This window comes from Camponotus vicinus, unplaced genomic scaffold, assembly GCF_025532165.1.
Source record: "Camponotus vicinus isolate PSW18456_S1 unplaced genomic scaffold, iyCamVici1.0 SCAF_8, whole genome shotgun sequence".
NCBI lineage: Eukaryota > Metazoa > Arthropoda > Insecta > Hymenoptera > Formicidae > Camponotus > Camponotus vicinus.
Genome location: NW_028141980.1, coordinates 10,087 through 35,629, shown reverse-complemented (window position 1 = coordinate 35,629; position 25,543 = coordinate 10,087). Strand labels below are relative to the sequence as shown.

The window sequence follows — 25,543 nt, the reverse complement described above, 5'->3', positions numbered from 1 at the left end:
GTTGTGCCTCACCCTCCGGAAATTCGGAGGCACACTTGCTTCGAGTCACGGTTGCCGTCGAGTGGCGCGGTGATGTCAAGTGACGGGTCACTGACCCCGAGGCTGACATCGCCAGCAACAGGAGTCTGCATTCCTCCTCGTATAAAAAGGCGGATGCAGGGACACGGGTAGGTGGCGACATTAGGGGAACGGAATTGCACCTCTACCTGTGGGATTTATTCCACTTGTAGAGTCCCGAACCCGGGATGCGTCAATAGAGGGTGCGCCTCCCCTCTTGTTAAAAAATTCGGAAGCGTACGGTGCTGATGGTGTATCTACATGAAGATCACCACAGCTTGTTCTCCCCTCGTTAGGGGTCCGGGTAGGGAACTCACCTTTGCGGCGAAAGCGGGAGGTGAACCGAGGGGTAGTGTCTCACCCTCCGGAAAACCGGAGACACACTTATCTCGAGTCACGGTTGCCGTCGAGTGGCGCGGTGATGTCAAGTGACGGGTCACTGACCCCGAGGCTGACATCGCCAGCAACAGGAGTCTGCATTCCTCCTCGTATAAAAAGGCGGATGCAGGAACACGGGTAGGTGGCGACATTAGGGGAACGGAATTGCACCTCTACCTGTGGGATTTATCCCACTTGTAGAGTCCCGAACCCGGGATGCGTCAATAGAGGGTGCGCCTCCCCTCTTGTTAAAAAACTCGGAAGCGTACGGTGCTGATGGTGTATCTGCAAGAAGATCACCACAGCTTGTTCTCCCCTCGTTAGGGGTCCGGGTAGGGAACTCACCTTTGCGGCGAAAGCGGGAGGTGAACCGAGGGGTAGTGTCTCACCCTCCGGAAAACCGGAGACACACTTATCTCGAGTCACGGTTGCCGTCGAGTGGCGCGGTGATGTCAAGTGACGGGTCATTGACCCCGAGGCTGACATCGCCAGCAACAGGAGTCTGCATTCCTCCTCGTATAAAAAGGCGGATGCAGGGACACGGGTAGGGGCGGATTAGGACGACGGACTTAGTCCCGACTCTAATATCCGACCAACAGGGGTGCGCCTTCCCCCTCGTATAAAAACGCGGAGGCGTCCGGTGTCTTTGGTGGATTCGCATGGAATCACCTAGGCATAATGCCCTCTCGATGAGGGCCCGCGTTATCCCCCGACCGTGGGGTCCCGGGTAGGATACGTCTTGGCGGCGAAAGCGCAAGATGTCGAGGGGTGGTGCATCACCCTCCGGAAATTCGGATGCACACTTGTTTCGAGTCACGGTTGCCGTCGAGTGGCGCGGTGATGTCAAGTGACGGGTCACTGACCCCGAGACTGACATCGCCAGCAACAGGAGTCTGCATTCCTCCTCGTATAAAAAGGCGGATGCAGGGACACGGGTAGGTGGCGACATTAGGGGAACGGAATTGCACCTCTACATGTGGGATTTATTCCACTTGTAGAGTCCCGAACCCGGGATGCGTCAATAGAGGGTGCGCCTCCCCTCTTGTTAAAAAATTCGGAAGCGTACGGTGCTGATGGTGTATCTGCATGAAGATCACCACAGCTTATATCTCCCCTTCGTCAGGGGTCCGGGTAGGAGACCCACCTTTGCGGCGAAAGCGGAAGGTGAGACGAGGGGTGGTGCATCTCCCTCCGGAAATCCGGATGCATACTTAATTCGAGTCACGGTTGCCGTCGAGTGGCGCGGTGATGTCAAGTGACGGGTCACTGACCCCGAGGCTGACATCGCCAGCAACAGGAGTCTGCATTCCTCCTCGTATAAAAAGGCGGATGCAGGGACACGGGTAGGGGCGGATTAGGACGACGGACTTAGTCCCGACTCTGATATCCGACCAACAGGGGTGCGCCTTCCCCCTCGTATAAAAACGCGGAGGCGTCCGGTGCCTTTGGTGGATTCGCATGGAATCACCAAGGCATATTGCCCTCTCGTAGAGGGCCCGCGTTATCCCCCGACCATGGGGTCCCGGGTAGGATACATCTTGGCGGCGAAAGCGCAAGATGTCGAGGGGTGGTGCATCACCCTCCGGAAATCCGGATGCACGCTTAATTCGAGTCACGGATGCCGTCGAGAGGCGCGGTCATATCAGGTGACGGGTCGATCGACCTAGAGGCTGATATGGCCAGCAACAGGAGTCTGCATTCCTCCTCGTATAAAAAGGCGGATGCAGGGACACGGGTAGGGGCGGATTAGGACGACGGACTTAGTCCCGACTCTGATATCCGACCAACAGGGGTGCGCCTTCCCCCTCGTATAAAAACGCGGAGGCGTCCGGTGTCTTTGGTGGATTCGCATGGAATCACCTAGGCATATTGCCCTCTCGATGAGGGCCCGCGTTATACCCCGACCATGGGGTCCCGGGTAGGATACATCTTGGCGGCGAAAGCGCAAGATGTTGAGGGGTGGTGCATCACCCTCCGGAAATTCGGATGCACATTTGCTTCGAGTCACGGTTGCCGTCGAGTGGCGCGGTCATATCAGGTGACGGGTCGATCGACCTAGAGGCTGATATGGCCAGCAACAGGAGTCTGCATTCCTCCTCGTATAAAAAGGCGGATGCAGGGACACGGGTAGGGGCGGATTAGGACGACGGACTTAGTCCCGACTCTGATATCCGACCAACAGGGGTGCGCCTTCCCCCTCGTATAAAAACGCGGAGGCGTCCGGTGTCTTTGGTGGATTCGCATGGAATCACCTAGGCATATTGCCCTCTCGATGAGGGCCCGCGTTATACCCCGACCATGGGGTCCCGGGTAGGATACATCTTGGCGGCGAAAGCGCAAGATGTTGAGGGGTGGTGCATCACCCTCCGGAAATTCGGATGCACATTTGCTTCGAGTCACGGTTGCCGTCGAGTGGCGCGGTCATATCAGGTGACGGGTCGATCGACCTAGAGGCTGATATGGTCAGCAACAGGAGTCTGCATTCCTCCTCGTATAAAAAGGCGGATGCAGGGACACGGGTAGGGGCGGATTAGGACGACGGACTTAGTCCCGACTCTGATATCCGACCAACAGGGGTGCGCCTTCCCCCTCGTATAAAAACGCGGAGGCGTTCGGGGCCCTTGGTGTATTGGCATGAAATCACCAAGCGCAACTTCTCCCCTCCGATAGGGGTCCGGGTAGGTTTGGCGGTGCTCCAAGGGGTAAGGGTGATAGACGCACCCCTGCTGATCGTCCGACCTGTGTCCTGGGAGTACCCGTTCACGGGCGGCGCTGCTTCCCTCTCGCCGGGGAAGGGTCCCTCCTGGCGGGTGTATTCACAGCTGGGAGGGGACAGTGGCGGGTGGGGGCCCCCCCCAACAGGAGTGTCCGTCGAGTAGGGAGTCCTCCTCCTCCCTTCTTTAAGGCACAACGGAGAGAGGCTAGCGGCACATGACTCCCTTCGGAGGCCTTCCAGTGATGAGAGAGTCCTCTGTGCCAACAATGATGTGAGAGCCCTGGCGAGAGGGCTAAAACGGGAAGGGCCCTAGACTAAGTTGGGCTAGCGGGTCCCTTGACGAATTTAGGGACCCTATTTTTCCTCTCCGCGGTGTGCCACCTTGTCGTGGTGGAGGGGCTCCCATTCTCTTCGGAGAATGGGTCTAAGAGCACACCATTGCACTTCCTCGCTTCCCGCCTGTTGGCGGGAGCGGGAAGAGGTTTTCTGTGACCTTGGGCGTATGGCCCATCACGGATAGGGGATGGCAAACCCTGACTTCAAATGCCCGGCCCACCGAGTGCCGTTAAGGGCGGGAGAACGCCCTGACTCATTTCTTTCTACTCTCTTACTATTCTGTCTTCTGCTGATCCCTTCAACCTTATTACCTTCTTCCCTTCTAACTCCTGAGCTATGGATGAATGTTAAGCGTATAGCGGGTGCTCCCGCTGGGATGAGGGTGCTGAGCAGTCGGTGCTCCGCTGTGAGGCGTCCCTCAGTGGGGAAGAATGGGTGCGGGTCGAGACCTCGCCCGAGGGACTGGTTCGGGTGACTTAGTCACCCAGCCGGGCCAGAGGCGAGACCACCTTGACCAATGACACCCATGGGGTATGTGAGTGTGTGTGTGTGTGTGTGTGTGCGTGTGGATGTGTGGGTGTGTGTGCGGGCGTGTGTGGGTGTGTGTGAGAGTATGCGCGCGGGAAGGAGCCGATTGACTGCCACGTGGCAGGCGCCTGTGAGGCGCAGTAGATGCTGATGCTGGATGAGGGAGCTGGCGTCGATCGGGGCACCATGGTCACGTCTTTAAAGGCGGGTGAACGCCCGTTGAGTTGGGGCGGGGGCTATCGAATACGGCCCTCAAGCTGTGGTGCTTCGATCGAATGTCGGTGAACTCATCCAGCATCTCGGGCGGTCAGGAGTGATGGCCCGGGGAAACCGTATCCCTGGATCATCGCGGACCGGGGGCTTCGCTGCCCTCCCCCATCCGAGGGCGGGTCCCCCTGGATGGCTTACATCCACGGGGAATCCGGGTAGGTAGTTTACTCAGCCAGATGGCAAAGTTTTGGTAAGGGGTGATGCCTTCCCCTTATAATTCCGAAGGCATTCAGCATATCGGGCAGGGGCGATGCGGGTGACGGGGATAGGAGTACAGGGAAACCTGGCCCCCCGAGGTCGACATCGTCACGGCGAAGGGTCCGCCTTCCCCTCGCTTAATAAAAAAAGCGGAGGCGGGGACACGGGTTAGGAGTCGGCGTTGCACGTCGGCGACAGGGGGCCTGCCCACCCCTGGATAAATAATCGCAGGCAGATCGGGCGTAGAGCATCTCACGATGGAGATGCCTTACGCAAATCGCTTCCACGTGGAAGCGAAGCGTGGCCCTATGATGGGGGCTTCGGGTAGGTCAAGGACCATTATGACGTGGATGCGTCATGGTGGGAAAGAGGGTTGTGCCTCACCCTCCGGAAATTCGGAGGCACACTTGCTTCGAGTCACGGTTGCCGTCGAGTGGCGCGGTGATGTCAAGTGACGGGTCACTGACCCCGAGGCTGACATCGCCAGCAACAGGAGTCTGCATTCCTCCTCGTATAAAAAGGCGGATGCAGGGACACGGGTAGGTGGCGACATTAGGGGAACGGAATTGCACCTCTACCTGTGGGATTTATTCCACTTGTAGAGTCCCGAACCCGGGATGCGTCAATAGAGGGTGCGCCTCCCCTCTTGTTAAAAAATTCGGAAGCGTACGGTGCTGATGGTGTATCTACATGAAGATCACCACAGCTTGTTCTCCCCTCGTTAGGGGTCCGGGTAGGGAACTCACCTTTGCGGCGAAAGCGGGAGGTGAACCGAGGGGTAGTGTCTCACCCTCCGGAAAACCGGAGACACACTTATCTCGAGTCACGGTTGCCGTCGAGTGGCGCGGTGATGTCAAGTGACGGGTCACTGACCCCGAGGCTGACATCGCCAGCAACAGGAGTCTGCATTCCTCCTCGTATAAAAAGGCGGATGCAGGGACACGGGTAGGTGGCGACATTAGGGGAACGGAATTGCACCTCTACCTGTGGGATTTATCCCACTTGTAGAGTCCCGAACCCGGGATGCGTCAATAGAGGGTGCGCCTCCCCTCTTGTTAAAAAACTCGGAAGCGTACGGTGCTGATGGTGTATCTGCAAGAAGATCACCACAGCTTGTTCTCCCCTCGTTAGGGGTCCGGGTAGGGAACTCACCTTTGCGGCGAAAGCGGGAGGTGAACCGAGGGGTAGTGTCTCACCCTCCGGAAAACCGGAGACACACTTATCTCGAGTCACGGTTGCCGTCGAGTGGCGCGGTGATGTCAAGTGACGGGTCATTGACCCCGAGGCTGACATCGCCAGCAACAGGAGTCTGCATTCCTCCTCGTATAAAAAGGCGGATGCAGGGACACGGGTAGGGGCGGATTAGGACGACGGACTTAGTCCCGACTCTAATATCCGACCAACAGGGGTGCGCCTTCCCCCTCGTATAAAAACGCGGAGGCGTCCGGTGTCTTTGGTGGATTCGCATGGAATCACCTAGGCATAATGCCCTCTCGATGAGGGCCCGCGTTATCCCCCGACCGTGGGGTCCCGGGTAGGATACGTCTTGGCGGCGAAAGCGCAAGATGTCGAGGGGTGGTGCATCACCCTCCGGAAATTCGGATGCACACTTGTTTCGAGTCACGGTTGCCGTCGAGTGGCGCGGTGATGTCAAGTGACGGGTCACTGACCCCGAGGCTGACATCGCCAGCAACAGGAGTCTGCATTCCTCCTCGTATAAAAAGGCGGATGCAGGGACACGGGTAGGTGGCGACATTAGGGGAACGGAATTGCACCTCTACATGTGGGATTTATTCCACTTGTAGAGTCCCGAACCCGGGATGCGTCAATAGAGGGTGCGCCTCCCCTCTTGTTAAAAAATTCGGAAGCGTACGGTGCTGATGGTGTATCTGCATGAAGATCACCACAGCTTATATCTCCCCTTCGTCAGGGGTCCGGGTAGGAGACCCACCTTTGCGGCGAAAGCGGAAGGTGAGGCGAGGGGTGGTGCATCTCCCTCCGGAAATCCGGATGCACACTTAATTCGAGTCACGGTTGCCGTCGAGTGGCGCGGTGATGTCAAGTGACGGGTCACTGACCCCGAGGCTGACATCGCCAGCAACAGGAGTCTGCATTCCTCCTCGTATAAAAAGGCGGATGCAGGGACACGGGTAGGGGCGGATTAGGACGACGGACTTAGTCCCGACTCTGATATCCGACCAACAGGGGTGCGTCTTCCCCCTCGTATAAAAACGCGGAGGCGTCCGGTGCCTTTGGTGGATTCGCATGGAATCACCAAGGCATATTGCCCTCTCGTTGAGGGCCCGCGTTATCCCCAGACCATGGGGTCCCGGGTAGGATACATCTTGGCGGCGAAAGCGCAAGATGTCGAGGGGTGGTGCATCACCCTCCGGAAATTCGGATGCACATTTGTCTCGAGTCGCGGTTGCCGTCGAGTGGCGCGGTCATATCAGGTGACGGGTCGATCGACCTAGAGGCTGATATGGCCAGCAACAGGAGTCTGCATTCCTCCTCGTATAAAAAGGCGGATGCAGGGACACGGGTAGGGGCGGATTAGGACGACGGACTTAGTCCCGACTCTGATATCCGACCAACAGGGGTGCGCCTTCCCCCTCGTATAAAAACGCGGAGGCGTCCGGTGTCTTTGGTGGATTCGCATGGAATCACCTAGGCATATCGCCCTCTCGATGAGGGCCCGCGTTATCCCCCGACCGTGGGGTCCCGGGTAGGATACATCTTGGCGGCGAAAGCGCAAGATGTCGAGGGGTGGTGCATCACCCTCCGGAAATTCGGATGCACACTTGTTTCGAGTCACGGTTGCCGTCGAGTGGCGCGGTCATATCAGGTGACGGGTCCATAGACCTAGAGGCTGATATGGCCAGCAACAGGAGTCTGCATTCCTCCTCGTATAAAAAGGCGGATGCAGGGACACGGGTAGGGGCGGATTAGGACGACGGACTTAGTCCCGACTCTGATATCCGACCAACAGGGGTGCGCCTTCCCCCTCGTATAAAAACGCGGAGGCGTTCGGGGCCCTTGGTGTATTGGCATGAAATCACCAAGCGCAACTTCTCCCCTCCGATAGGGGTCCGGGTAGGTTTGGCGGTGCTCCAAGGGGTAAGGGTGATAGACGCACCCCTGCTGATCGTCCGACCTGTGTCCTGGGAATACCCGTTCACGGGCGGCGCTGCTTCCCTCTCGCCGGGGAAGGGTCCCTCCTGGCGGGTGTATTCACAGCTGGGAGGGGACAGTGGCGGGTGGGGGCCCCCCCCAACAGGAGTGTCCGTCGAGTAGGGAGTCCTCCTCCTCCCTTCTTTAAGGCACAACGGAGAGAGGCTAGCGGCACATGACTCCCTTCGGAGGCCTTCCAGTGATGAGAGAGTCCTCTGTGCCAACTATGATGTGAGAGCCCTGGCGAGAGGGCTAAACGGGAAGGGCCCTAGACTAAGTTGGGCTAGCGGGTCCCTTAAATTTAGCACCGGAATTAAGGGACCCTATTTTTCCTCTCCGCGGTGTGCCACCTTGTCGTGGTGGAGGGGCTCCCATTCTCTTCGGAGAATGGGTCTAAGAGCACACCATTGCACTTCCTCGCTTCCCGCCTGTTGGCGGGAGCGGGAAGAGGTTTTCTGTGGCCTTGGGCGTATGGCCCATCACGGATAGGGGATGGCATACCCTGACTTCAAATGCCCGGCCCACCGAGTGCCGTTAAGGGCGGGAGAACGCCCTGACTCATTTCTTTCTACTCTCTTTCTATTCTGTCTTCTGCTGATCCCTTCAACCTTATTACCTTCTTCCCTTCTAACTCCTGAGCTATGGATGAAAGTTAAACGTATAGCGGGTGCTCCCGCTGGGATGAGGGTGCCGAACAGTCGGTGCTCCGCTGCTAGGCGTCCCTCAGTGAGGAAGAATGGGTGCGGGTCGAGACCTCGCCCGAGGGACTGGTTCGGGTGACTTAGTCACCCAGCCGGGCCAGAGGCGAGACCACCTTGACCAATGACACCCATGGGGTATGTGAGTGTGTGTGTGTGTGGGTGGGTGTGCGCGTGGATGTGTGGGGTGTGTGCGGGCGTGTGTGTGTATGTGTGAGAGTATGCGCGCGGGTAGGATTCGATTTGACTGCCACGTGGCAGGCGCCTGTGAGGCGCAGTAGATGCTGATGCTGGATGAGGGAGCTGGCGTCGGTCGGGGCACCATGGTCACGTCTTTAAAGGCGGGTGAACGCCCGTTGAGTTGGGGCGGGGGCTATCGAATACGGCCCTCAAGCTGTGGTGCTTCGATCGAATGTCGGTGAACTCAGCCAGCATCTCGGGCGGTCAGGAGTGATGGCCCGGGGAAACCGTATCCCTGGATCATCGCGGACCGGGGGCTTCGCTGCCCTCCCCCATCCGAGGGCGGGTCCCCCTGGATGGCTTACACCCACGGGGAATCCGGGTAGGTAGCTTACTCAGCCAGATGGCAAAGTTTTGGTAAGGGGTGATGCCTTCCCCTTATAATTCCGAAGGCATTCAGCATATCGGGCAGGGGCGATGCGGGTGACGGGGATAGGAGTACAGGGAAACCTGGCCCCCCGAGGTCGACATCGTCACGGCGAAGGGTCCGCCTTCCCCTCGCTTAATAAAAAAAGCGGAGGCGGGGACACGGGTTAGGAGTCGGCGTTGCACGTCGGCGACAGGGGGCCTGCCCACCCCTGGATAAATAATCGCAGGCAGATCGGGCGTAGAGCATCTCACGATGGAGATGCCTTACGCAAATCGCTTCCACGTGGAAGCGAAGTGCGGCCCTATGATGGGGGCTTCGGGTAGGTCAAGGACCATTATGACGTGGATGCGTCATGGTGGGAAAGAGGGTTGTGCCTCACCCTCCGGAAATTCGGAGGCACACTTGTATCGAGTCACGGTTGCCGTCGAGTGGCGCGGTGATGTCAGGCAACGGGTTGCTACCTCGTAGAATCCTGAGGCTGACATCGCCAGCAACAGGAGTCTGCATTCCTCCTCGTATAAAAAGGCGGATGCAGGGACACGGGTAGGGGCGGATTAGGGCGACGGGCTGTTACCTCGTAGGGTCCTGAACCTAATATCCGACCGACAGGGGTACGCCTTCCCCCTCGTATAAAAACGCGGAGGCGTTCGGGGTCGTTGGTGTATCTGTAATGAGATCACCACGACAAGTCTCCCCTACCAGAGGGGTCCGGGTAGGAAACTCACCTTTGCGGCGAAAGCGGGAGGTGAACTGAGGGGTGTGTCTCACCCTCCGGAAAACCGGAGACACATATTTCGAGTCACGGTTGCCGTCGAGTGGCGCGGTGATGTCAAGTGACGGGTCACTGACCCCGAGGCTGACATCGCCAGCAACAGGAGTCTGCATTCCTCCTCGTATAAAAAGGCGGATGCAGGGACACGGGTAGGTGGCGACATTAGGGGGACGGAATTGTACCTCTACCGTTGGGGTTTACCCCACTGGTAGAGTCCCGAACCCGGGATGCGTCAATAGAGGGTGCGCTTCCCCTCTTGTTAAAAAATTCGGAAGCGTGCGGTGCTGATGGTGTATCTACATGAAGATCACCACAGCTTGTGTCTCCCCTCGTTAGGGGTCCGGGTAGGGAACTCACCTTTGCGGCGAAAGCGGAAGGTGAGGCGAGGGGTGGTGCATCTCCCTCCGGAAATCCGGATGCACGCTTAATTCGAGTCATGGATGCCGTCGAGAGGCGCGGTCATATTAGGTGACGGGTGGAAACCCCGAGGCTAATATGGCCAGCAACAGGAGTCTGCATTCCTCCTCGTATAAAAAGGCGGATGCAGGGACACGGGTAGGCGGCGACATTAGGGGAACGGAATTGCACCTCTACCTGTGGGATCTATTCCACTTGTAGAGTCCCGAACCCGGGATGCGTCAATAGAGGGTGCGCCTCCCCTCTTGTTAAAAATTCGGAAGCGTACGGTGCTGATGGTGTATCTGCATGAAGATCACCACAGCTTATATCTCCCCTTCGTTAGGGGTCCGGATAGGAGACCCACCTTTGCGGCGAAAGCGGAAGGTGAGGCGAGGGGTGGTGCATCTCCCTCCGGAAATCCGGATGCACGCTTAATTCGAGTCATGGATGCCGTCGAGAGGCGCGGTCATATTAGGTGACGGGTGGAAACCCCGAGGCTAATATGGCCAGCAACAGGAGTCTGCATTCCTCCTCGTATAAAAAGGCGGATGCAGGGACACGGGTAGGGGCGGATTAGGACGACGGACTTAGTCCCGACTCTGATATCCGACCAACAGGGGTGCGTCTTCCCCCTCGTATAAAAACGCGGAGGCGTCCGGTGCCTCTGGTGGATTCGCATGGAATCACCAAGGCATATTGCCCTCTCGATGAGGGCTCGCGTTATCCCCGACCATGGGGCCTCGGGTAGGATACATCTTGGCGGCGAAAGCGCAAGATGTCGAGGGGTGGTGCATCACCCTCCGGAAATTCGGATGCACACTTGTTTCGAGTCACGGTTGCCGTCGAGTGGCGCGGTCATATCAGGTGACGGGTCCATCGACCTAGAGGCTGATATGGCCAGCAACAGGAGTCTGCATTCCTCCTCGTATAAAAAGGCGGATGCAGGGACACGGGTAGGGGCGGATTAGGAAGACGGACTTAGTCCCGACTCTGATATCCGACCAACAGGGGTGCGCCTTCCCCCTCGTATAAAAACGCGGAGGCGATCGGGGCCCTTGGTGTATTGGCATGTAATCACCAAGCGCAACTTCTCCCCTCCGATAGGGGTCCGGGTTTGGCGGTGCTCCAAGGGGTAAGGGTGATAGACGCACCCCTGCTGATCGTCCGACCTGTGTCCTGGGAGTACCCGTTCACGGGCGGCGCTGCTTCCCTCTCGCCGGGGAAGGGTCCCTCCTGGCGGGTGTATTCACAGCTGGGAGGGGACAGCAGCGGGTGGGGGCCCCCCCCAACAGGAGTGTCCGTCGAGTAGGGAGTCCTCTCCTCCCTTCTTTAAGACACAACGGAGAGAGGCTAGCGGCACATGACTCCCTTCGGAGGCCTTCCAGTGATGAGAGAGTCCTCTGTGCCAACATTGGTGTGAGAGCCCTGGCGAGAGGGCTAAAAAGGGAAGGGCCCTAGACTAAGTGGGGCTTACGGGACCCTTAACGAATAGGGACCCTATTTTTCCTCTCCGCGGTGTGCCACCTTGTCGTGGTGGAGGGGCTCCCATTCTCTTCGGAGAATGGGTCTAAGAGCACACCATTGCACTTCCTCGCTTCCCGCCTATTGGCGGGAGCGGGAAGAGGTTTTCTGTGGCCTTGGGCGTATGGCCCATCACGGATAGGGGATGGCAAACCCTGACTTCAAATGCCCGGCCCACCGAGTGCCGTTAAGGGCGGGAGAACGCCCTGACTCATTTCTTTCTACTCTCTTACTATTCTGTCTTCTGCTGATCCCTTCAACCTTATTACCTTCTTCCCTTCTAACTCCTGAGCTATGGATGAATGTTAAGCGTTTATCGGGTGCTCCCGCTGGGATGAGGGTGCTGAACAGTCGGTGCTCCGCTGTGAGGCGTCCCTCAGTGGGGAAGAATGGGTGCGGGTCGAGACCTCGCCCGAGGGACTGGTTCGGGTGACTTAGTCACCCAGCCGGGCCAGAGGCGAGACCACCTTGACCAATGACACCCATGGGGTATGTGAGTGTGTGTGTGTGTGTGTGTGTGTGTGCGTGTGGATGTGTGGGTGTTTGTGCGGGTGTGTGTGGGTGTGTGTGAGAGTATGCGCGCGGGAAGGAGTCGATTGACTGCCACGTGGCAGGCGCCTGTGAGGCGCAGTAGATGCTGATGCTGGATGAGGGAGCTGGCGTCGATCGGGGCACCATGGTCACGTCTTTAAAGGCGGGTGAACGCCCGTTGAGTTGGGGCGGGGGCTATCGAATACGGCCCTCAAGCTGTGGTGCTTCGATCGAATGTCGGTGAACTCATCCAGCATCTCGGGCGGTCAGGAGTGATGGTCCGGGGAAACCGTATCCCTGGATCATCGCGGACCGGGGGCTTCGCTGCCCTCCCCCATCCGAGGGCGGGTCCCCCTGGATGGCTTACACCCACGGGGAATCCGGGTAGGTAGTTTACTCAGCCAGATGGCAAAGTTTTGGTAAGGGGTGATGCCTTCCCCTTATAATTCCGAAGGCATTCAGCATATCGGGCAGGGGCGATGCGGGTGACGGGGATAGGAGTACAGGGAAACCTGGCCCCCCGAGGTCGACATCGTCACGGCGAAGGGTCCGCCTTCCCCTCGCTTAATAAAAAAAGCGGAGGCGGGGACACGGGTTAGGAGTCGGCGTTGCACGTCGGCGACAGGGGGCCTGCCCACCCCTGGATAAATAATCGCAGGCAGATCGGGCGTAGAGCATCTCACGATGGAGATGCCTTACGCAAATCGCTTCCACGTGGAAGCGAAGCGTGGCCCTATGATGGGGGCTTCGGGTAGGTCAAGGACCATTATGACGTGGATGCGTCATGGTGGGAAAGAGGGTTGTGCCTCACCCTCCGGAAATTCGGAGGCACACTTGCTTCGAGTCACGGTTGCCGTCGAGTGGCGCGGTGATGTCAAGTGACGGGTCACTGACCCCGAGGCTGACATCGCCAGCAACAGGAGTCTGCATTCCTCCTCGTATAAAAAGGCGGATGCAGGGACACGGGTAGGTGGCGACATTAGGGGAACGGAATTGCACCTCTACCTGTGGGATTTATTCCACTTGTAGAGTCCCGAACCCGGGATGCGTCAATAGAGGGTGCGCCTCCCCTCTTGTTAAAAAATTCGGAAGCGTACGGTGCTGATGGTGTATCTACATGAAGATCACCACAGCTTGTTCTCCCCTCGTTAGGGGTCCGGGTAGGGAACTCACCTTTGCGGCGAAAGCGGGAGGTGAACCGAGGGGTAGTGTCTCACCCTCCGGAAAACCGGAGACACACTTATCTCGAGTCACGGTTGCCGTCGAGTGGCGCGGTGATGTCAAGTGACGGGTCACTGACCCCGAGGCTGACATCGCCAGCAACAGGAGTCTGCATTCCTCCTCGTATAAAAAGGCGGATGCAGGGACACGGGTAGGTGGCGACATTAGGGGAACGGAATTGCACCTCTACCTGTGGGATTTATCCCACTTGTAGAGTCCCGAACCCGGGATGCGTCAATAGAGGGTGCGCCTCCCCTCTTGTTAAAAAACTCGGAAGCGTACGGTGCTGATGGTGTATCTGCAAGAAGATCACCACAGCTTGTTCTCCCCTCGTTAGGGGTCCGGGTAGGGAACTCACCTTTGCGGCGAAAGCGGGAGGTGAACCGAGGGGTAGTGTCTCACCCTCCGGAAAACCGGAGACACACTTATCTCGAGTCACGGTTGCCGTCGAGTGGCGCGGTGATGTCAAGTGACGGGTCATTGACCCCGAGGCTGACATCGCCAGCAACAGGAGTCTGCATTCCTCCTCGTATAAAAAGGCGGATGCAGGGACACGGGTAGGGGCGGATTAGGACGACGGACTTAGTCCCGACTCTAATATCCGACCAACAGGGGTGCGCCTTCCCCCTCGTATAAAAACGCGGAGGCGTCCGGTGTCTTTGGTGGATTCGCATGGAATCACCTAGGCATAATGCCCTCTCGATGAGGGCCCGCGTTATCCCCCGACCGTGGGGTCCCGGGTAGGATACGTCTTGGCGGCGAAAGCGCAAGATGTCGAGGGGTGGTGCATCACCCTCCGGAAATTCGGATGCACACTTGTTTCGAGTCACGGTTGCCGTCGAGTGGCGCGGTGATGTCAAGTGACGGGTCACTGACCCCGAGGCTGACATCGCCAGCAACAGGAGTCTGCATTCCTCCTCGTATAAAAAGGCGGATGCAGGGACACGGGTAGGTGGCGACATTAGGGGAACGGAATTGCACCTCTACATGTGGGATTTATTCCACTTGTAGAGTCCCGAACCCGGGATGCGTCAATAGAGGGTGCGCCTCCCCTCTTGTTAAAAAATTCGGAAGCGTACGGTGCTGATGGTGTATCTGCATGAAGATCACCACAGCTTATATCTCCCCTTCGTCAGGGGTCCGGGTAGGAGACCCACCTTTGCGGCGAAAGCGGAAGGTGAGACGAGGGGTGGTGCATCTCCCTCCGGAAATCCGGATGCACACTTAATTCGAGTCACGGTTGCCGTCGAGTGGCGCGGTGATGTCAAGTGACGGGTCACTGACCCCGAGGCTGACATCGCCAGCAACAGGAGTCTGCATTCCTCCTCGTATAAAAAGGCGGATGCAGGGACACGGGTAGGGGCGGATTAGGACGACGGACTTAGTCCCGACTCTGATATCCGACCAACAGGGGTGCGTCTTCCCCCTCGTATAAAAACGCGGAGGCGTCCGGTGCCTTTGGTGGATTCGCATGGAATCACCAAGGCATATTGCCCTCTCGTAGAGGGCCCGCGTTATCCCCCGACCATGGGGTCCCGGGTAGGATACATCTTGGCGGCGAAAGCGCAAGATGTGGAGGGGTGGTGCATCACCCTCCGGAAATCCGGATGCACGCTTAATTCGAGTCACGGATGCCGTCGAGAGGCGCGGTCATATCAGGTGACGGGTCGATCGACCTAGAGGCTGATATGGCCAGCAACAGGAGTCTGCATTCCTCCTCGTATAAAAAGGCGGATGCAGGGACACGGGTAGGGGCGGATTAGGACGACGGACTTAGTCCCGACTCTGATATCCGACCAACAGGGGTGCGCCTTCCCCCTCGTATAAAAACGCGGAGGCGTCCGGTGTCTTTGGTGGATTCGCATGGAATCACCTAGGCATATCGCCCTCTCGATGAGGGCCCGCGTTATCCCCCGACCGTGGGGTCCCGGGTAGGATACATCTTGGCGGCGAAAGCGCAAGATGTCGAGGGGTGGTGCATCACCCTCCGGAAATTCGGATGCACACTTGTTTCGAGTCACGGTTGCCGTCGAGTGGCGCGGTCATATCAGGTGACGGGTCCATAGACCTAGAGGCTGATATGGCCAGCAACAGGAGTCTGCATTCCTCCTCGTATAAAAAGGCGGATGCAGGGACACGGGTAGGGGCGGATTAGGACGACGGACTTAGTCCCGACTCTGATATCCGACCAACAGGGGTGCGCCTTCCCCCTCGTATAAAAACGCGGAGGCGTTCGGGGCCCTTGGTGTATTGGCATGAAATCACCAAGCGCAACTTCTCCCCTCCGATAGGGGTCCGGGTAGGTTTGGCGGTGCTCCAAGGGGTAAGGGTGATAGACGCACCCCTGCTGATCGTCCGACCTGTGTCCTGGGAATACCCGTTCACGGGCGGCGCTGCTTCCCTCTCGCCGGGGAAGGGTCCCTCCTGGCGGGTGTATTCACAGCTGGGAGGGGACAGTGGCGGGTGGGGGCCCCCCCCAACAGGAGTGTCCGTCGAGTAGGGAGTCCTCCTCCTCCCTTCTTTAAGGCACAACGGAGAGAGGCTAGCGGCACATGACTCCCTTCGGAGGCCTTCCAGTGATGAGAGAGTCCTCTGTGCCAACAATGGTGTGAGAGCCCTGGCGAGAGGGCTAAAACGGGAAGGGCCCTAGACTAAGTTGGGCTAGCGGGTCCCTTGACGAATTTAGGGACCCTATTTTTCCTCTCCGCGGTGTGCCACCTTGTCGTGGTGGAGGGGCTCCCATTCTCTTCGGAGAATGGGTCTAAGAGCACACCATTGCACTTCCTCGCTTCCCGCCTGTTGGCGGGAGCGGGAAGAGGTTTTCTGTGACCTTGGGCGTATGGCCCATCACGGATAGGGGATGGCAAACCCTGACTTCAAATGCCCGGCCCACCGAGTGCCGTTAAGGGCGGGAGAACGCCCTGACTCATTTCTTTCTACTCTCTTACTATTCTGTCTTCTGCTGATCCCTTCAACCTTATTACCTTCTTCCCTTCTAACTCCTGAGCTATGGATGAATGTTAAGCGTATAGCGGGTGCTCCCGCTGGGATGAGGGTGCTGAGCAGTCGGTGCTCCGCTGTGAGGCGTCCCTCAGTGGGGAAGAATGGGTGCGGGTCGAGACCTCGCCCGAGGGACTGGTTCGGGTGACTTAGTCACCCAGCCGGGCCAGAGGCGAGACCACCTTGACCAATGACACCCATGGGGTATGTGAGTGTGTGTGTGTGTGTGTGTGTGCGTGTGGATGTGTGGGTGTGTGTGCGGGCGTGTGTGGGTGTGTGTGAGAGTATGCGCGCGGGAAGGAGCCGATTGACTGCCACGTGGCAGGCGCCTGTGAGGCGCAGTAGATGCTGATGCTGGATGAGGGAGCTGGCGTCGATCGGGGCACCATGGTCACGTCTTTAAAGGCGGGTGAACGCCCGTTGAGTTGGGGCGGGGGCTATCGAATACGGCCCTCAAGCTGTGGTGCTTCGATCGAATGTCGGTGAACTCATCCAGCATCTCGGGCGGTCAGGAGTGATGGCCCGGGGAAACCGTATCCCTGGATCATCGCGGACCGGGGGCTTCGCTGCCCTCCCCCATCCGAGGGCGGGTCCCCCTGGATGGCTTACATCCACGGGGAATCCGGGTAGGTAGTTTACTCAGCCAGATGGCAAAGTTTTGGTAAGGGGTGATGCCTTCCCCTTATAATTCCGAAGGCATTCAGCATATCGGGCAGGGGCGATGCGGGTGACGGGGATAGGAGTACAGGGAAACCTGGCCCCCCGAGGTCGACATCGTCACGGCGAAGGGTCCGCCTTCCCCTCGCTTAATAAAAAAAGCGGAGGCGGGGACACGGGTTAGGAGTCGGCGTTGCACGTCGGCGACAGGGGGCCTGCCCACCCCTGGATAAATAATCGCAGGCAGATCGGGCGTAGAGCATCTCACGATGGAGATGCCTTACGCAAATCGCTTCCACGTGGAAGCGAAGCGTGGCCCTATGATGGGGGCTTCGGGTAGGTCAAGGACCATTATGACGTGGATGCGTCATGGTGGGAAAGAGGGTTGTGCCTCACCCTCCGGAAATTCGGAGGCACACTTGCTTCGAGTCACGGTTGCCGTCGAGTGGCGCGGTGATGTCAAGTGACGGGTCACTGACCCCGAGGCTGACATCGCCAGCAACAGGAGTCTGCATTCCTCCTCGTATAAAAAGGCGGATGCAGGGACACGGGTAGGTGGCGACATTAGGGGAACGGAATTGCACCTCTACCTGTGGGATTTATTCCACTTGTAGAGTCCCGAACCCGGGATGCGTCAATAGAGGGTGCGCCTCCCCTCTTGTTAAAAAATTCGGAAGCGTACGGTGCTGATGGTGTATCTACATGAAGATCACCACAGCTTGTTCTCCCCTCGTTAGGGGTCCGGGTAGGGAACTCACCTTTGCGGCGAAAGCGGGAGGTGAACCGAGGGGTAGTGTCTCACCCTCCGGAAAACCGGAGACACACTTATCTCGAGTCACGGTTGCCGTCGAGTGGCGCGGTGATGTCAAGTGACGGGTCACTGACCCCGAGGCTGACATCGCCAGCAACAGGAGTCTGCATTCCTCCTCGTATAAAAAGGCGGATGCAGGGACACGGGTAGGTGGCGACATTAGGGGAACGGAATTGCACCTCTACCTGTGGGATTTATCCCACTTGTAGAGTCCCGAACCCGGGATGCGTCAATAGAGGGTGCGCCTCCCCTCTTGTTAAAAAACTCGGAAGCGTACGGTGCTGATGGTGTATCTGCAAGAAGATCACCACAGCTTGTTCTCCCCTCGTTAGGGGTCCGGGTAGGGAACTCACCTTTGCGGCGAAAGCGGGAGGTGAACCGAGGGGTAGTGTCTCACCCTCCGGAAAACCGGAGACACACTTATCTCGAGTCACGGTTGCCGTCGAGTGGCGCGGTGATGTCAAGTGACGGGTCATTGACCCCGAGGCTGACATCGCCAGCAACAGGAGTCTGCATTCCTCCTCGTATAAAAAGGCGGATGCAGGGACACGGGTAGGGGCGGATTAGGACGACGGACTTAGTCCCGACTCTAATATCCGACCAACAGGGGTGCGCCTTCCCCCTCGTATAAAAACGCGGAGGCGTCCGGTGTCTTTGGTGGATTCGCATGGAATCACCTAGGCATAATGCCCTCTCGATGAGGGCCCGCGTTATCCCCCGACCGTGGGGTCCCGGGTAGGATACGTCTTGGCGGCGAAAGCGCAAGATGTCGAGGGGTGGTGCATCACCCTCCGGAAATTCGGATGCACACTTGTTTCGAGTCACGGTTGCCGTCGAGTGGCGCGGTGATGTCAAGTGACGGGTCACTGACCCCGAGGCTGACATCGCCAGCAACAGGAGTCTGCATTCCTCCTCGTATAAAAAGGCGGATGCAGGGACACGGGTAGGTGGCGACATTAGGGGAACGGAATTGCACCTCTACATGTGGGATTTATTCCACTTGTAGAGTCCCGAACCCGGGATGCGTCAATAGAGGGTGCGCCTCCCCTCTTGTTAAAAAATTCGGAAGCGTACGGTGCTGATGGTGTATCTGCATGAAGATCACCACAGCTTATATCTCCCCTTCGTCAGGGGTCCGGGTAGGAGACCCACCTTTGCGGCGAAAGCGGAAGGTGAGGCGAGGGGTGGTGCATCTCCCTCCGGAAATCCGGATGCACACTTAATTCGAGTCACGGTTGCCGTCGAGTGGCGCGGTGATGTCAAGTGACGGGTCACTGACCCCGAGGCTGACATCGCCAGCAACAGGAGTCTGCATTCCTCCTCGTATAAAAAGGCGGATGCAGGGACACGGGTAGGGGCGGATTAGGACGACGGACTTAGTCCCGACTCTGATATCCGACCAACAGGGGTGCGTCTTCCCCCTCGTATAAAAACGCGGAGGCGTCCGGTGCCTTTGGTGGATTCGCATGGAATCACCAAGGCATATTGCCCTCTCGTTGAGGGCCCGCGTTATCCCCAGACCATGGGGTCCCGGGTAGGATACATCTTGGCGGCGAAAGCGCAAGATGTCGAGGGGTGGTGCATCACCCTCCGGAAATTCGGATGCACATTTGTCTCGAGTCGCGGTTGCCGTCGAGTGGCGCGGTCATATCAGGTGACGGGTCGATCGACCTAGAGGCTGATATGGCCAGCAACAGGAGTCTGCATTCCTCCTCGTATAAAAAGGCGGATGCAGGGACACGGGTAGGGGCGGATTAGGACGACGGACTTAGTCCCGACTCTGATATCCGACCAACAGGGGTGCGCCTTCCCCCTCGTATAAAAACGCGGAGGCGTCCGGTGTCTTTGGTGGATTCGCATGGAATCACCTAGGCATATCGCCCTCTCGATGAGGGCCCGCGTTATCCCCCGACCGTGGGGTCCCGGGTAGGATACATCTTGGCGGCGAAAGCGCAAGATGTCGAGGGGTGGTGCATCACCCTCCGGAAATTCGGATGCACACTTGTTTCGAGTCACGGTTGCCGTCGAGTGGCGCGGTCATATCAGGTGACGGGTCCATAGACCTAGAGGCTGATATGGCCAGCAACAGGAGTCTGCATTCCTCCTCGTATAAAAAGGCGGATGCAGGGACACGGGTAGGGGCGGATTAGGACGACGGACTTAGTCCCGACTCTGATATCCGACCAACAGGGGTGCGCCTTCCCCCTCGTATAAAAACGCGGAGGCGTTCGGGGCCCTTGGTGTATTGGCATGAAATCACCAAGCGCAACTTCTCCCCTCCGATAGGGGTCCGGGTAGGTTTGGCGGTGCTCCAAGGGGTAAGGGTGATAGACGCACCCCTGCTGATCGTCCGACCTGTGTCCTGGGAATACCCGTTCACGGGCGGCGCTGCTTCCCTCTCGCCGGGGAAGGGTCCCTCCTGGCGGGTGTATTCACAGCTGGGAGGGGACAGTGGCGGGTGGGGGCCCCCCCCAACAGGAGTGTCCGTCGAGTAGGGAGTCCTCCTCCTCCCTTCTTTAAGGCACAACGGAGAGAGGCTAGCGGCACATGACTCCCTTCGGAGGCCTTCCAGTGATGAGAGAGTCCTCTGTGCCAACTATGATGTGAGAGCCCTGGCGAGAGGGCTAAACGGGAAGGGCCCTAGACTAAGTTGGGCTAGCGGGTCCCTTAAATTTAGCACCGGAATTAAGGGACCCTATTTTTCCCCTCCGTGGTACACCACCTTGTCGTGGTGGAGGGGCTCGGGTGATCCTACGATCCGCTGAGACAGTACCGAGGGTTCAACCTTCGGGAGGGCCGGCGGGGAGGATCACTCGCTAAGAGTGTACCAGGGCACCCGGCTTTGCCCAGGGGACAGTCTGTCCCCGAAGGGTCATTGAGACCCGATGTCGGTAGGGGAAGGAGACCCCGACTACAAACCCCGGCTGCACGGAGCCGATAGGGGAGGATTTCTATCCTCCCTCCGTGCACATTGCGGGTGCTCCCGCGGGTGGTTGGTGGGTGCTGCGTGGTGGGTGCTCCTGCCACGTAGTGTCCCTCGGGGGGGATGTGGGTGCCGGGGTGCCTTGTGTCTGGGGGCGGCGTCTTCCTCGCGATCTTGCGGGGTGGGCGCGCGTCCTGGCATGGGGTGCTTCCGGCGTCCCACAGTATAGGGGTCTCGGGGCTAGCCCGTGACTCCTGGGGGGGATGCGGTGGCCGGTCCACTCCGAGCCGGGGTGTCACCCACGTATGGGTGTCCCTCCGGGGAGGGGTGGAAGCGGCGTCCCGCAAGGGGGTAGTCGCCTCCCACCGCTCGGCAAACGGCCCGGGGTGTGACCCCGGGATACGCGCCGAGTAGGAGGAGGGGACGGGTCGGCAGGTTGACTCACCTGGAGATATCCAGGTGACCGGAATCTTCCGGACTGCCGGCCCGGGTCGCGCCGAGCCGCTCGGACGTTTCCGAGGCGGGGTCGGTGTGACGGGGATGACGGTGATCGGGTCTCCCGGCGTGGGGGAAATCTCCCCCTCGTCGGTCCCTGGTCGCCGCCTGCCGCCGGAGCCGCTCCGACGTATTCGGAGGTCGGGGTCCGACGGCGCAGATGTTGGGTACCCGGTGGTTGTCCGCGACCGTTTCCTCTTCCGAAGCGGCAACCACCGGGACGGCGCATGGCCCCGGGTCTAGAGGACCCGGGGCGGGACTTTAGCTGGTCGCCACGGCGGGCAAGGCGGGGTAGGGGAGCGGCTGCCCCGTCCCAACCGTCCGTGGGGCCCCCCGGGTGGCGCCACCCGCTGCGGTGTCCGAGAGGTCGGAGGCTCGGAACCCCTGAAGACCCGTGGAGGCGTCAAAACCTCCACGGGCTAGTAGGGGGCTGGAGGCCTGTGTCGGGGATGCCCATCCCCCGACCTGTGCCATATGCCATCTCCCCGGGGGAACTTGGGGCCCGGTCACGGAACATTCCGTGGCCGGTGAGGGTATACCCTGGATGGCGGAGCCGCAGCGGGACCGTGGGATGATTTTTGAAATGAATACCACGAATAAAGAAACCCAACAAAATAAAAACAAAAATAAAATAAAGGTTACGGCTCTAAGGAGCGGAGAGGGGGAAAGTGTTGAGGAGGTGATGGCCTTACCGTCAACCTCCCAATACTCTGGGCGGACAAGATCCGCGAGTAGGGCGGGTGATCGATCGCATGGCGGGGAGCGCTATGCGCCGTATGAAACCACCGACAAGGGGTCCAAACCTCTTGTCACCAAGGTGGAACACGTCGCCGCCAAAATGTCCTTGGACAGGGCATTGAGGGTCACGCTAGGACCCAGAATACCCCTTTCGGGGACGGGGAAGGAGGCGCCACCTCCGCCTATAGCACCCAACGAAGTGGAGCTTAGCCCCACTCCTACAACGGGTGGCGAGAGAAGTGGTGGGGAGAGCGGGGTAACCCCGTCTCAACCACAGCCAAATCCCATCGACCAACCGAGATGGGCACAGGTAGGCATGGAGGTGGACTCGCTCGACGGAAGTGCCACGGAGTTAGATGATGAGGAGGTGGACGTCGTGGACATCACGGAAGAGGAGGCCCTACGGAAGAAGAAGGGAAGAGGAAGGTACCCGAAACCAGGCTGCGGCCTGTACGTGGGGAAAAGAGAAAAGGATGAGGAACGGGCCAGACAGAAGAAGGAGGATGCGCGGGAGGAAAGTGCCCGGAAGGCCCTCGACCCACTCATTCCCCCTAAGGGGGCCAGATGGAACGAGGTCCTCAGGCAGGAAGAGGACATGGAGGAGGAGCTATCCCACGCCCCTCTGGAGGATGTTGTCGCGAGGATGGTGGAGCAGTCTGCCACTATATACAAAATAGCAGACTGTTCCAATGGGATGAAAGGCAGCCTGGTCGGGGAGATGCGAAAGGTGGTTGCGATGGTTAGGGCGGCCACCACCGTTCTTGCCGAAAGAGCACGTGAGAACGAGGAGATGGGGAACAGGAGAGAGCTGGAACGATACAGGAAGGAAGTTGAACAGCTCAGGGCGGAAATACGGGAGATGAAGGAGGCCCGAAAGCCAATGGCTCCGGCTCCCGAGTCCCCTCCACCAAGCCAGAAGAGGAACAGAGGAGTGAAGAGGAGGAGGGCCATTACAATTGAGACTAGTTCGGAGGAGGAGGGGGCAACCTCCCTCCGGCTAGACGACAGGAAGGTCTTCCCACCCCTCCCATCCCACTCCAACCCCCCTCGTGAAGAGAGGAAGGAGAAAGAAGAGGAGAACAGGAAGGCGTCGCAACCCCTCCAGGAGGAGCTGAGCCCTTACATTAAAGGTCCAGCGCTCAAAGGGGGGGCCAGACACATAGACGTCTATCCACCTGGCCTCCCTGCAGAAAAACGCGGGGAATTTGACGAGGTCGTAGAAGGCCTCAGCCGGGTGGCGATAGACGTGGATGCGGAAGATGAGGCAAGAAGAGAAAGGGCACTGAGGGAGCGAAGCCAAATGCTCCAAAGGCTCAACGAGCTCTACGGCGAGGGGTCCAGGACAGTGAAGTCCAGCCCGATGCCCACCCCCACGCCTCAACCCCGGAAGACAAAGTCACCTCCGACGCTGACGCTGGAGTCTTACGTCTCCGCCTCGGTCATCGAGAAGGAGACCAGAGCCTCCGACTCTCAGAGGGGTGGAGACGTGGGGCTTCCAAGGGAGACTCCCCCCCCTGCGACCTCTGCACCCAGGGCAGAGGCACAAGGGGAGAGGAAGAGGAAAAAGAAAAAGAAAAGTAAAGGGAAGAAGAAGGGGAGTGAGGACACAACCTCTCCCCCATCCGCTCCAAGGCCGGCTCCGAGAGGGAAGAGGGAGCCTGTGGCCCCTCAACCCTCAAGAAACACGGCCGGAAATGGACAGGGGCCCCAAAAAGCCCCTGAGAGGAAGAGGAAGGAAACCGCCACCACCGATGGACCCGCCCCGCCACCTCCCGCTAAGGGGAACGACGAGGAATGGAGGACGGTGGTCGGCAGGAAGGCCCGCCAGGGCAAAGCCGCGGAGAGTCGCGCCAAGAGCACTCCCGCTCCAGCGGCCAGACCCGAGGGAGCCGGTAAAGGCGCGAACCAGCCTCGGCCCCCTGCACGAGCCTCCCAACCTCCCCTTGCACAGGGGAGCGGAGGGGGAAAGGTGAAGAGGAGAAGGACTCCGAGGACGGCCGCGGTGGTCATCACCTGCCCACCCGGCCAGTATAAGGAGACAATCAGGCTGGCCACGGAGAAGATAGACCTGGCCAGCCTGAATATCGACGGGATGACGGCCAGGAAGGCAGTTACGGGTGCGCAGGTGTTCGAGGTGGGTGGCCCGGACAATCGGCGTAAGGCGGAAGCGCTTGCCGAGAAGATCCGGGAGGTGTTTGTGGGAAAGGATGGGGTGAGGGTTGCCTGCCCCATCCCCACAGCAGAGCTCCGGATCCGAGACTTGTGTGAGTCGACGGAGGAGGAAGACGTGAGGAAGGCGGTGGCCTCCGTTGGCGGATGCGCCCCCGATCTGGTTAGGGTCGGGCCGATCCGGTTCGCTGGCAGAGGCCTTGGCACGGTGTGGGTCCGATGTCCTCTGGCTGTGGCCAATAAGTTAACCGCAGCCAGAAAAGTAAGGATAGGGTGGACCAATTCCCGAGTGGAGGCACTGGAGAGGAGACCTCTCCAGTGCTATAGATGTATGGGAAAGGGACACACAAAGTCCCAGTGCACGAGCCCCACGGATAGAGGAGGCGATTGCTACAGGTGCGGGAGACCTGGGCATGCGGCCCGGGACTGCACGGCTCCGGCGAGATGCCCGGTATGTGCGGATCTCGGCCGGCCGTCTGATCATCGTGCAGGCTCTCGCACCTGTACCGCACCAAGAAGGAAAGCGGGCGGGCGGGCAACTAAGCCCGTCCCATCAACCTCCTCCCCCATAGAGGGAGGAAAGAAAGGTGAGGAGAAGGACTCCACCCCCTCCGTGCATGGGGAGGGGGTTATGGAGTGGGAGCCTCCTCTGCCACAAAGGAGGCCACGAGCAAGGACGGACAAAGCGTCCGTAGATCACCCCCCACCGGAGCCTGAAGGTGGGGAAGGTGAGCAGATGGAGGTGGCGCTGGAGGAGCCTGGGGAACATGAATAAACATGACCACCAGACTCCTTCAAGCCAATCTTAATCACGCCGGCCAGGCACAGCAGCTGTTTATGCAGAGCCTGGTCGAGCGTGAGATGGGATTGGGGATCGTCGCCGAGCCGTATACGGTCCCCGATCGCAACGACAATTGGGTCGGGGATGTCGGCGGCTCGGCGGCGATAGTGAGGGCTGGTGTGAACTCCCCCTCCCTCAGACTGATAGAAAGAGGAGGGGGGTTCGTCGCTGCGAAGTGGGGGCCCATTTATGTAGCTTCGTGCTACGCCCCCCCTAGGTGGACACCCGGCGAGTTCGAGACATTTCTCGAGCAACTGGGGACGGTCGTGCAGGGCATTCTGCGCGACACCCCCAACGCCCCTGTAATTGTGGCCGGGGACTTTAACGCCAAGTCCCCGGCCTGGGGAGAAACTCGCCGGGATCGAAGGGGCAATACCCTGGTTGGGTGGGCGAGTGAGCACGGCCTCTGCATACTAAACAGAGGTCGTGCAAGCACTTGTGTGCGGCCGCAGGGCAAGTCCATCGTGGATATCACGATGGGCTCCCCATATGCGGCACGCATG

The 25,543-nt window shown here is 59.1% G+C and overlaps 1 protein-coding gene across 1 annotated transcript in view; it reads left to right on the top strand.

Moving 5' to 3' along the window:
- LOC145975846 (uncharacterized) overlaps nucleotides 1-24,974 on the top strand; it is a 29,922-nt gene extending 4,948 nt beyond the window's left edge. The window contains exon 2 of the mRNA XM_083106587.1: nucleotides 21,930-24,974. Coding sequence (XP_082962713.1) covers nucleotides 21,930-24,974 — 3,045 coding nt within the window. The remainder of the gene's footprint in view (nucleotides 1-21,929) is intronic.
- The last annotated feature ends 569 nt before the right edge of the window (nucleotides 24,975-25,543 follow it).